Below are 13,111 nucleotides of genomic sequence, written 5' to 3'. Positions count from 1 at the left end.
CTTACCCTGACTGCAGGACTGTGTGTCTGCTCGGGCTGCTTGCCCCGTGCTTGTTGTGCAGTGTATTGAGTGATATCCAGAGGCTGGGACATGTCCCGGCCTCCGGAGATCCCAGCAACATTTAGTCCATCACCTGGGAGAAAGGTGAGTTGCTCCCCGCCTGCCCACCCTCTTGCCTGCCCGGTCATGTGAAAGGCCTCTGTATCACTACTGAATGACTTCCCTTGTGGAAGATTTGCTCTGGCACAACTAAGTATTCTGTATTTGTTGCAGGAATGTCTGGTCAAGGTTTTTGGGGGAGCGATATGGATCCTTGGAAATACTGGACTGCAATACAGAATTGCTGGAATACAGAAGTAGGACAGAGCGCTGCTCACCTGATAGTTTCCTAAGATTATATCCAAGTGCAAACCTGAAGGACAGGTAGCAATAGCCAGTGCTCAAAGAGATTTGATAATAGGCCCATTCACACGTTATGTTTAATACTTGTACAAGTGCACAGTGTACAGAGGTATAGATCCGTACAAGGTACAGTCACTGAACGCAAGTAGAGAAGTACACTTCTTATCTGTACCATGCATCTGAAGGCCCTTATCCAGGTTCACTTTCAAAAAGGTACAGTAATTCACACAAAGACATGTATGTGTGTACAGACATCTGTATACTCATACAGCATAATGTCTGAATCAGGCTACCAAGATCAGGGAACTATTCACATGATTAGCAAAAATCAGGCTAGGAGAGCCTAGCCCGATTTTTGCTAATCGTAAGAACCACCGGGCTCGGCTGCAAGCCCGGTGGTTCTTGAGCGGCTAACCTGCTCAAGTAGCCCGCCCCTTAGCCCAGGTTTGCAGAGTGAGTGCTCCGCAAACCCAGGCTATTGGATCGTGAGTAGCCGCAGCTACTCATGAGGAGACCCCGGGGGGGAGGCAAATAGCTGCCTCCTGGCTCCGGGGGTCTCACCAGCATGCCCTGTGCGCTCCCCGATTCGCCCTCGCTCCCCCAAGCCCCCGCCGGCTCCATCACAGAGCCGGCAATCATTGGGTGGCTGATCCAGCCGCTCAGGGCTCCCTGCCCGATCGCCTGCGGGGAGAGCCCTGCAGTTTTGGAGAAAGCGGGTCTCATGGATTGTGAGACCCGCCTCCAGGTGTTATCAGAATAACCTTTTCACTCATCAAGGAAAAAGTACCTATGACCTTGTAGCCATCAGGATGACAAGAAGCTAACTAGTTTAGAGCTTGTATGCACCACTAAAGCAATATGACACTTGGGGAAAAACACCAAGCACGTAGACCCTTCCTTTCTCCTTCCAAATGAGAAGAGAAGAAGGTTGAAATTATACCTATACCACTCATTTACAAATACCTTGATATTCCAATGCCATCTCTAGAATAATGGTGTGCTGCAGCAATGTCAAAGCATTTAACTCGCTGATGATACTGTGACCTCAAAGTGACATGGGAAAACACACATCTTTGCCTCCAGGGTTGGGGTTTTTTTTTTGCATTGAAGAAACAGGCTGCAATTAGTGAGCACTTAAACTATGGTACATAGAAATTACCATGTAACGATGCCTTATAGACTTGTACACACAGCTCTCATCTCAGTTACACAGTTATTTAGCAGCTAAGCTATCTACCATCACTTAGACTGAAGAGCACTGAGGTTAGTTGTCTATACAGAGTATCTACATAACAATTACAGTGCCTTAGCAATAAAGAAAAGTTATAGTATAATTAGGGCCTTTCGATTTACCTCTTTCTTAAGCAATAGACATTTTACATAACAACGCATAGCAACTAACAATGTAGGTGAAACTAAGAGGGTGCATACACAGTGTGGGTTCAGACATCATGCTGAACTGCAGTTAAACCTTGGTTCCACACAATGTCAGTGTCCACAACCTTCCCCTGCCTGTATGCAAGTCATAAAATTCTACTTTTGATTGCGATTAGGAACAACCAAGATTGGTTGTGGTGTCTGAACTGACTGATTGCAGTTTATTCTAACCGAAGTGCTTGAAATAAACTGTGATCTGAATCCAAGGTTTGAAGGGGGCTTCGGTTTTTTGTTTATTTCAAGCACTTTGGTTAGAATAAACATCATGATTGATCTTGGTTTGCTTCTAACTGCAATCAGAAGTGGAATTCTTTTGATTCATGTGTGGGCAGTGGAGGCGGGGAGCATGCATGTCAGAAGCTCACAAACAAATCACACAAATAAAATATAAGTGATTCCATGTGATGGCTGAATCCACCCGCTGTGATATCTATAGAAGTGATGCAACAAGAGCCAAATCCTGCTCTTTTACTTGTAGCTATACTCATGCGAGGGCGACCAGAATTCTATTCTTAAAAATACCAAAATCTTTACCTTGAAAATAAAAACTATCCATTGAATGTATTGTCCAAATCTGCATGTATACTTTGCATGCATCTTTCCTTTGAAATGTTTAATTCCCCCCACTCTGCCTTTTTGGGGGTCAAGGACAGGGATAATGATAGGTGAAGAAAGACGAGACTGAAGTAACAAGGGAGACAACAGGTATATAGGACCAGGGGAAAGCAAAAATGGAGCACCTATAACAGAGCATGCTCCTATAGATGTAAATGGTAGCAGATGCAATGGGACACATTGGCCTTCACCACCTTCAGTGCCTGTATTTTCCCTTCTATCTCTTATCACCTGTCTCCTAAGTTTCCATCAGCCTAGATACTCACTGATGCCACATTGACATAGTCATCATCTGAGAGCGTGTCCAGCATATCATAGACTGACGTCTTCATCAGCTTCAGTGTCAGGCCACTAACGCTGCCGCTCCTGTAGTGGAAGAAAAGACACTGCTCATTGTGCTGGATGCTAATTGTGGAGAGATCGAAAACTATTTGGCCACTGTCTCATTCCTTTTTGGGGAACCCTTTTCTTGATCCTGAGTGGGTTGCAAGGGCAATGTCACTCCTAACCTTCAGATTCCTTTGAAGGGTTATAGCCTTTTATTTGAGAAGCAGAACTTGATACATTCCGCCTGGCCTTTGGACTGAATAGGTGAAAATGTCATTGAAAGGAACTAACTATGGGGGAAATAAAAAAAAGAACAAGGCTTGCTACATGCTTCTTGCCAGCAACACTCACACGTCCACGATGATCACCATGTCCTTCGGAGATGAGGCCCCTTGAATGTACCTGCATTAAGCAAAAACATGGATAAGGTGAACCTTCATGATCCAATTGGGCACCACAATTTATTGCTACAGGACAGGGCTGGCCCTACCATTAGTTAGGGTGAGGCAGCCCATCTCAGGCAGCAGATTTTGGGAGACAATTAAAGAGAAGCAAACCATAAGTTATTTAGTTTATTATTTGTATGTGATTCTGACCATCACTTATTTAGTTTATGATTATGCCTGGGAGGGCATTTGAATTTCCTGTCCCTGGTACCAAAATGCCATGGGCTGCCTCTGCTAAAAGAACAGGTGACCTGAGAACATGCTAGAAAAATAGAGGTGGTGGTCCTAGTGCAAGAATTAGGGCAGCCATGTGGAGGTGTCAGTGGGGAGAAATAACACCTCCTGGGGTTACCGCATGTCTGAAATGAACCTCTGATAGACAGCTGTTTAACACAGTAAATAAGTAAAAGGAGACGTTGAATGCGTTTCCAGTTGGACATTGGTCTCATTGCACATCCATTAGCCACATTTTCTGCCATTTTTCGGGAAGCTTACAAAAATGACTTAAAAATAGTAGAGTATTTTTACAAGACTAACAATGAGATCAAAAGTTACACTATTGTGCCCCCAGAAGTAATTCTAAAAATAAGTGGTGTTTCACCCTCAGATAAATTCATGGCATGCCAGCAGAATCTTTCCTTGTGGTTTTGTAAGGAAACACTGTAACAGATGGCAGTCCAAACTGTGAAGGTGGTGAAAATTAGACTGTCTGAAGGCTAAAGCATACTAAGTATATTGTCTGAGCAAACTGGTTTTTGATGTTCCAAAATGAATCCCAATTTGGGCAGACCCAATTGCTCACCAAATTATGCCCCTCAGAAATATAGGGCACTGGTTTGTGAGATTCCTGCAAAACCCATCTTTTTTCAAATGAGTTAAGCCTGAACATGTGATACAGCTACTTTTGCTGTTTGGGCAAACAATGTTAGATACATTGATATATACCTGATATGGACCAGATTTCTTAAGAAATCCAAATTTTGTTGCTATTTGGTCTGCAAATTTGGATTAGAAAATTAGGATTTTATTCAAAATTGGTAAAAATTGACAAAATCTGAATCCTATCTTTTTCAAAAATTGGATTGGTGAAGTCAGAATTAATTCCAAAATATCAAAATCAATTTTGGAAATACTTTGGAATGGCACACATAATGCGTTTTGGCGGGATTGTCACCCAGAGTTCAATAAAGGTGCTAAAATAATGTTCTTTATTATATTTTCCATGAGGTTTTTTTTAGGGGGGGGGGAAGATTGAGAAAAATGCAAAAGTTTAAACATTCAATTATTTTAGCTTCCATTTAAATCTAAAGAGAGAAGTCTGATGGGAGTGGTTTCAGAGGGAGAGGACTCTTGAGTGGCAGAGGGTAGTGGCTAACCAAGGAGCATTTCATCAAATGGCCTCATGCTAGGCCTGTGGAAAGTTGGATCAGAAATGATGGAATTCATCAAAAATTTGCAAAATCAGCAACACACACACACGCACACACACAACACACAACCCTGACATTTCTGACCCAACATTGACTTTCCAATATCACATCAGAAAAATCCAATATGATGTTGAAAAGTCTGAATTCATGTTGGGAGGTCTTATGTACAAAATGGTGGATAGCACAATTTCAAAACCTTCAAAAAAATAGGATTTGCCCCATAGAGGTGAATGGGAAAATTGAAAAGAAATTCAGTTAAAACAATTGGTTGCTCCTAGAGCCTTGAACCTCGCCACACATGTGGTGAAGGAGGTCAGGCCCCCCTGTAGAAAATTTGAAGAAACTTGAACAATTCCCTGATAGTTTGTGAATTTTTGAAAAGTTTCTAAAAATTGTAAAATCTGGCTTATTTCAGGTCAAAAGTTTGCAAAAAGCTTCTGAAACTGAAGACCCCCCTTGGACCATCATCCCACTAGCATGTGGCGGAATCTGCCTTTTGCCTTCATGAAAAGGCCTAACAGTATGTCCCCTTTCCCCCCTTTTCTATTTCTAGAATAGATGGGCATACAGTTATGAAATATGGCACACATGAAGTCCACATTGGCAGGACTCTATGTTATTTTTTTCAAAGCTATGGTAACTCCTCTGATTTTTGGTGAAATGTTTTTGAAAAAAATGGCTAAAAATGGAGAAATCTGGCTTGTTTCAAGCCAGAACTTTACAAAACGTGTAAACTGCTAACTTGGCAAAGAGGCACCTTTTAATGTGGTGACTCTCTTTATTTATCAGGGGGAGAGTAACTGGCCCTATCCACCCCCAGCACAGTACTTCCAGTGACTGTTGCTGGTTCTTATCTCATGTTTCTTTTTAGATTGTGAGCCCTTTGGGGACAGGGTTCCATCTTATTTGTTTGTTATTTCTTTGTGTAAACCGCCCTGAGCCATTTTTGGAAGGGCGGTATAGAAATCGAATGAATGAATGAATGAATGATATGAAGCTACTCTTTGGACCATCATCCCCCCCCCATGTGGGGGAATCTGCCCTTTGCCTTCATGAAAAGGGGTAACAGCATGCCCCTCTTGCTCCCCCTTTTATATCTCCTGAATGGATGGGCATATAGTTATGAAATATGGCACACATGAAGTCCATATTGGCAGCAGTTATTTTTTTCAAGGCTATGGGTAAGTCTTCTGATTTGGGGGAAATAAAAATAGGGGGGGGGAAGGGCTAAAATTCGCTTGTTTCAAGCCAGAACTTTACAAAAGGTTCTGGACCATTATTCCACCCCCCCCCCCATGTGGAGGGGAAATGACATTCCTTTGATTTTATATCAATTTTTGTCTTCCCTATCACAGAAGCACAAAGTCAGTAAAAGTAAAAGTATTTTGAATGTTTCTGTTTTTCTGGTTAGAAAGACTGTCTCACTTTCCCTTCTAGCCATTAAGGGATTAAAAGGTGTGATATTCTTTTAACCCCTTTTAAAAGATCTGCCTGTTCTTGCAATGGGGAAGGGGGGGGAAATGAAATCAAAGGAATGTCATTTCCCCTCCAATATGGGGGTGGAATGATGGTCCAAGGAGGGGCTTCAGATCCAGAATGTTTTGTAAAGTTCTGGTTTGAAATGAGCCAGGTCACAATTTTAAGCCATTTTAACCCCACCCCCAGAATTCACCAAAAATCAGAGGAGTGACTCATAGCTCTGAAGAAATAACACACAGTTCTGCCAATGTGGAATTCACGTGTGCTAGATTTTGTAACTGTATGCCATCCATTTTGAAAATGTAAAGGGGAGGCAAAAGGGTCATGCTGTTACCCATTTTCATGAAGTCACAGGGCAGATTATTCCTCCACATGCTGGTGGAATGATGATCCAAGGAGGGTCTTCAGTTTCAGAAGTTTTTGTAAAATTCTGGCTTGAAACATGCCAGATTTTGCCATTTTAAACAAAAATTTCAAAAATTGACAAAAAATCAGAGAATTGACCAATTCTCTTCAAGTTCACTTCAGGGGCCCTGACCTCTCTTCCCACATGTGTGACTGTGGCAAGTTTCAAGGCTCTAAGACCAACCAGTGATTTGTGTGTGGGGGGGTGATTTCTCCCCCTATTTCCCCATTGACCACTATGGGGGAGGAAATACAAATTTAAGTTGGAATTTGGATTTGAATTCTGAATCTGATATGATATCCGACATTGCCAGAGCCCATAGAATCTGAATCCGACATTGTCGAAGTCAGATTGGATCGGAATCCACATTTTCTGAATGTGCACAGGCCTACTATTTATCCATTGAACATTCTGTCAACATTTAAACATGTTCTTTACTAAAGCAAAATGTTATTTAAAAGCCCATTTTATTTATTTTATGTCCCACCCTTCTTAAAACAACCCTAGGGCAGGTAACAGAAAATATATATTTTAAAAGCCTGAAATTATAAAAGTACAATGAGACAAAACATATACTTCAGTCATACACAAAGCTTAACTGGCATTTTTGACAGGATTTTAAGAAAGTATCTTCTATTCTTGACCATTTAATTGTTATGTTAATATATGTCAGAGAAATTGATTAATTTCCCTTTTAAATAATAGCAACAATAATAATGATAGCAGATGTTCCAAAACATACATTTTCTGTAACGTCTATCAAATTTCAAATCAAGTCAGTAAATGTATTTGCTATTTTTTTGCTGTCAGAGATTTACAGGGAAAATCCCAAGTCCATAAAACAGGACTGTGAAATCAAAGTCACAATTTAATATACAATATATAATATAAAATAAAACAGTCACAAGATTATTGAATTATGTGCTTGCCATATTATCATAAAATATTCAGTCTCTGCAGAGGCAACAAAAAGAACGTACTTCTGAACTGCGTCTAGTATTAGTATAGAGGGGGGGAAACATAGGTTTCTAGCCAAAACTGCTATATAGAATTCTTTTGTTCTTGATTTTGGTCGATGAATGGCAGAGGTTGGTAGACAAACTTGAGATTGGAGAGTAAGTTGAGGAACGAGATCTTAGACCCTACCGCATCCTTTGGTCCCCAAATGCCTCCTGTCATTGTGGCTGGGGATGATGGCAGTTGTAGTCCAACAACATCTGGGGTCACAAGGTTGGGAATCCTTGCCCTGTGGAATGCCATCATAAGTACTGGTAGACCACAGAGAATGCCACACACTCCCAGTGCTTCTTACCAGTGCTTAGCTTGGATGTGGAGGATCACAGCTCTGGATGTTCCGTCACATTAAAAATAAATAAATAAATAGATTCCTGAACACTGAAATCTAATGTGCAAGGAAAAGGCAGGCCAGAATTCTTGTTTTTGCTATGTTAGTTTTCTATGTTTTCTCAGACTACTTTGCAAAGAATGCCCAGTGAACTATTTTTATAGACAAATTCACTTGCTATGTTCTTATAAACAAATGCATAGAGGACAGGTTTATCAATGGCTACTAGTCTGGTATCTATAAGCCACCTCCAGCCTCAGAGGCAAGATGCCTCTGAATACCAGTTGCAGGGGAGCAACAGCCAGAGAACTCACAGAACTCATAGAAATAAGGGAGAACGTGTGTCTCTGTGTGTGCGTGTGCATGTGTGCGTGTGTGCGCGCGCACACACGTGCATGCATGAGACAGATATACTTTTTGCTTAAAGTAAGCCACAATACCTCCATAAATTGAGCATACAGCATGCAATCAAATTATGCAGGGAAATGGGTATCTAGAGCATCCTCCAGTTAGTACTTCCAGTACTTATACTGACAATTAAAATCAGAATCAAGTATGACAAATGTCATGCGGCACCGATTCTAGATCAAAGCTACACAACTTGTGAACCACCAAGCCAAATGCAGTCTATTATATTATCATCTACTATATTATCATTGTTTTTTGTAATCCCAAACAGGCAATGAAAACAGAAGGTTTACTGAGCCTCTGGTATGTTGTCAATCATAGCTGTTGAGTTGTATTCAGCTGGGTTGGGTCACAATAAGTTTTTACATTTTTATCTGGTCCTTCTTCCATGTAACACCTGGTAGCATACATGAGGATTTCCCCCTTTATCCTCACAACAACCTTGTAAGGTAGGCTGAGAGAGAATGACTGGCCCCAGATCATCCAATGAGTTTCATGGCTGAGTGGAGATTTGAACCTGGGTCTCCCAAGTCATAGCCTGACACTCCAACTGCTATACTACACTGGCTCTCCTTTGTGCAGGATCTGTGCTAGATTTAAGACACTAGTTGGGGAGGGAAGGTAGGCTCTGAGATCAGTGAAGAGGCCAACCAACAAGAAGAGTTGGGAACCATCTGCCATGGATCAGAGCAGAGAAAGGGAGAGGATGGCATTGTGGATTTTCTTTGTCATCTTCCTGTGTCTGGTATGTAAGAAAGTCATCAGTTTAGCATAGCAGTATGAAGGCTTAACTGTACCAGATATACATATTTCCAGAAGACAGATGAGGCCAGGGTTATTAGAGCACAGCATTCTACAATGCTGATAGAAGCAGAGATCATTATATGACATGTTTGAATAGTTATATGCACAAATACAGAATGTAGTTGAAATCATCTACTCAGATAAAGCAAGCAAAGGAGAAGAAGCCAGAGGGCAGTGCTCGATTGCCTTGAAAGACAATGAAGGAATGTGGAAAGGCACAGCAAACTCATAGTGACCTGCCGCTCAACATTGTGTCAGTTTAATGAGCTCTAAATGCTAAATGCTTCCATCCTCACCATCTTTTTAAAAGTAGCAATGATTATGCTGACACATGCATATATATTAAGATTCTATTTACCCCCCCACCCCCTGATGGTTTCAAACCTGATTCGGATATTTTTAGCTATCGGTAGGAAGGAAATCACATTTCCCTTTATAAACAATGAAGAAGTCCTTTTAAAAATCGCTTCTATTTTTTTTTAAAGATCGCATATAAAACTGGTAATATGCAATATCTTTCTCATTTGTGCTATGCTGTGTGAAAGGATGGAGGTATGAGTGGGTGTGTGATAAAGAGAGAGATGACGGTCAGTGTGGTGGAGCATCATACTAGGATCAGGTAGATTTGGATTCAAATCCCCGCACTGCCATGAAGCTCACTGGCTGACCTTGGACCAGTCACTGGTGTCTCAGCCAAACCTACCTAGCAGGGTTGCTGTGAGGACAAAAAAGGTTGGTGGAAGAGCTGTGTAAATCACTCTGAACTCCTTAGAGAAAGGATGGGATAAAAATGTAATTAAGGTGTGTATGTGTAGACACACACATATATTTATTTATTGAGAGAAAAGCAGAAAGAATAGGACACTGACCCCCACATCATACTATACTGCCATATCTATATTCATCTATTTATACACACATGCACAAAATTCAGCTACCCCAAACAAGCGAATAATCTTTGAGTTTTAATAGCCCAGAAAAAAGTGAATGTTATGGTTGGCAAAATAGTAATAGTAGAGTTTATAAACAAAAACATGACCTTTCCAATAAGGATGTGCAAGCCAGACATTGGCCCGGTTTGGCTCGAATCCAGACCGGGTTCCCCTTTACAAGTAAAGGGCTAAATGCGGGAGGGGGTGATGGTGGTGGTGAGGAAAAAGGTAATTTTAGTCTTCCCCCCACCCTTGAAAAACAAGCTATCGCTGGCGGGGGCAGCCATGATGGGGATGGTAGCGGGAGCTCCTTCCACCACACCCGCCAGCCTCCCAAATGACAGGCTGGCCACATTGTGACCCGTTTCAGGCCTCTGTGCATGCACATACAGGCGTCATTACAGTGACTTCTGCACATGCAGTGACTGTAATTGTGCAGTACAGTGAATATAATGGTGCCCATGTGTGTGCAGAAGTCCGAAATGGGCCACAGTGTGGCTGGCCTGTCATTTGGCAGGCTGGGGGTAGGTAGAAGGAGCCCCCGCCCCTGCCATCAATGGCTTGTTTTTCAAGGTAAAAAGACTACCTTTTTCCTCATGCCCCCTCCCCCAGTAGCAGGGTCAGCAGAATGGCAGCCTGGGTTCCACCCCACCTGGCGGCCCTGCCAGTGATATGAGTGAGCTCTCCCCCTCTCATTTCAGTTAGCGCTTGCTGCCTGACAGCACTGATTTTCCTTCCTCTCCCTCACTGGAGGGTGAGGAAGGGAAACAAATGCTGTCAGGCAGCAAGCGCTGCCTGGAAATGAGACAGGGAGGACTGGGGCGGGCCTTCTGGCAATCAGGCCATGTCCCCTTTGTGTGTGATGTCATGCACAATGGGGGCTTCAGCGGCCATTTTCATTGGTGGCCTGGGTTCTTTGAACCCGTTCACTCAGTCGTGGCTCTGCCCCTGTCCTCCCTCATATGTAGCCTTTACTTCTAAAGGGGGATTCTTGCCAGATTCCCCTTTACAAGTATACACAGTGAACCCTCGAGCCGGCTCATGAGGCAGGGTTTTGAGGTGAGCTTGACTTGACTCACCCTTAGACCAGCTCCCCTCTGGTTCAGTTCGAGGACAAGCCTTTGAACCAAGCCGGCTCGACCTCGAACCCGAACCAGATATTTGTTAACCAAAGTCTAGTAAAAGGAGCTTTCCCTTGTGGGACTTCATGGGACGCCTGTGCACATGTGGGACTCTGAGTCGTGGTCTGTATCTCCAGAAGAAAGTGTAAACATCTCAACCATTTACAGTTAGTTACACATGTGGTTCATAAATTATGGATATGTGCATTGTACATTGAGAACCATGAACTGAAGACAATGCATTAGAAACATATGGAAAACAGCACATGAAAGTTATGAGACTTCTTGGGCAAATATGAAGTTTAACCATTATCAAACAAGAACTTGCTTCTCCAGATACTGATTGCTGAATTGTGTTTTTTCTGATTATTCTGATCTACCAGATTTGAATAACCAACATTTTAAAATGCTTTCCCCACTAACATAGCCTACAGTACTGTATAAAGGAAAGGGGTTTGGGATTAGGAAAAAATCTGATTTGAAAATAAGGTGGGTTAATTGGGGGGGGGGCATACTTCATCCCAGAAGGCTCTAAGAAACCTATAAAAGTGGATAGGATCAAGAAGATCAATAGACACCAGGCTAAGGGAAATCCAAGAGCACTGCTATCTGTTACTGGAGATATGAACCCTTCCACAAATGTTACTAACAGAGGCCTGACTTTTTCTCAGAAGAAAGATGTGGGGCCTTGATGCTGCTGAGTCTCATTTCAAGGGCTGCTCTAGTTTCCACACATGTTGCAGTCTGTCTGGTAGGTTTTCTGTTGTTGAATCCTAACAGATTCCCCAGCACAGCCACTTCCTCCAAGGCAAGGGGTAAGTGGACGCGAATTCAGTGGAGTGAAGTGACAATCAGGAGCGCTGGCTTTAGGGGACACATTTTTCCTTTTGATGCTCGCAAGTATGTGACAGGCAGCCCAAGAATGGATTTTTAGCTCTTTCACACTCTCTGGTTCGCTCTTACATTCGGCTCATCCCTCTGTTTACAGCTTCCTCATTTTCATGTGACAGAAGACACCCTCTGGAAAGTTGCTCATGGACCGAGAAACATACAGCAGTTCTGCCAAGCCGAGTTCCCCCCATCATAACACTACCCACATTGGAGTGCAAAAATGCACTGAGGAGCATACAAAGCATGCTGTCACTGCTACAGAAATAGCATGCCCAGATACATACCATGACCTGCACCATGCAATGTGTGTTGACAGAGATACAAAGTATGTGCACACACTCTAAGCTGCACCAATGGCCAAACTGGACAGTATGCTGGAAGACCTTGATTGGATCTCTAATATTTTTATTTTGCTCAAAGCAACCATGAAGAGGGTATGAAATAAATCAGGGGAATAAATGTTTAACCTTTCCCTGCGCAATGTTTTCTTGATCTCAGTTAAGAACATAAGAACAGCCCTGCCGGATCAGGCCCAAGGCCTATCTAGTCCAGCATCCTGTTTCACACAGTGGCTCACCAGATGCCTCTGGGAAGCCTACAGGCAAGAGCCTACAGGAAACCTACAGGAGAGGAGAGCTGGTCTTGTGGTAGCAAGCATGACTTGTCCCCATAGCTAAGCAGGGTCTGCCCTGGTTGCATATGAATGGGAGACTTGATGTGTGAGAGCACTGCAAGATATTCTCCTCCGGGGATGAAGCCGCTCTGGGAAGAGCAGAAGGTTCCAAGTTCCCTCCCTGGCAGCATCTCCAAGATAGGGCTGAGAGAGATTCCTGCCTGCAACCTTGGAGAAGCTGCTGCCAGTCTGTGAAGACAATACTGAGTTAGATAGATCAATGGTCTGACTCAGTATATGGCAGTTTCCTATGTTCCTAGATGTATACCGTGTACACCCTGAACCCATTTGCCCTATTCTGAACCCATTTGCCCAATAAGAGGAACATAGGAAGCTGGCTTATACCAAGTCAGACCATTGAGTCATCTAGCTCAGTATTGACTACACTGACTGAT

The 13,111-nt window shown here is 42.8% G+C and overlaps 1 protein-coding gene and 1 long non-coding RNA gene across 5 annotated transcripts in view; one reads left to right on the top strand and one right to left on the bottom strand.

Annotated features, from left to right (window-relative positions):
• The window catches only part of CACNA2D2 (calcium voltage-gated channel auxiliary subunit alpha2delta 2), an 885,048-nt gene that overhangs the window by 149,584 nt on the left and 722,353 nt on the right, over positions 1-13,111 (bottom strand). For all 4 annotated transcript variants that reach the window (XM_053287835.1, XM_053287834.1, XM_053287836.1 and 1 more), the window contains 2 exons: positions 3,133-3,183; positions 2,721-2,820 (listed from right to left, as the gene is read on the bottom strand). In XM_053287835.1, the coding sequence (XP_053143810.1) occupies positions 2,721-2,820; positions 3,133-3,183 (151 nt within the window). The remainder of the gene's footprint in view (positions 1-2,720; positions 2,821-3,132; positions 3,184-13,111) is intronic.
• LOC128341564 (uncharacterized) lies at positions 275-12,514 on the top strand. The gene is made up of 2 exons (XR_008314452.1): positions 275-423; positions 12,141-12,514. It is a non-coding gene; the product is annotated as an uncharacterized LOC128341564 (long non-coding RNA).

The sequence above is a fragment of the Hemicordylus capensis genome, chromosome 2 (genome assembly GCF_027244095.1).
Source record: "Hemicordylus capensis ecotype Gifberg chromosome 2, rHemCap1.1.pri, whole genome shotgun sequence".
NCBI classification, from domain to species: Eukaryota; Metazoa; Chordata; class Lepidosauria; order Squamata; family Cordylidae; genus Hemicordylus; species Hemicordylus capensis.
The sequence above is the reverse complement of the archived record's forward strand: the minus strand, read 5'-3'. Positions and strand labels throughout refer to the sequence as shown.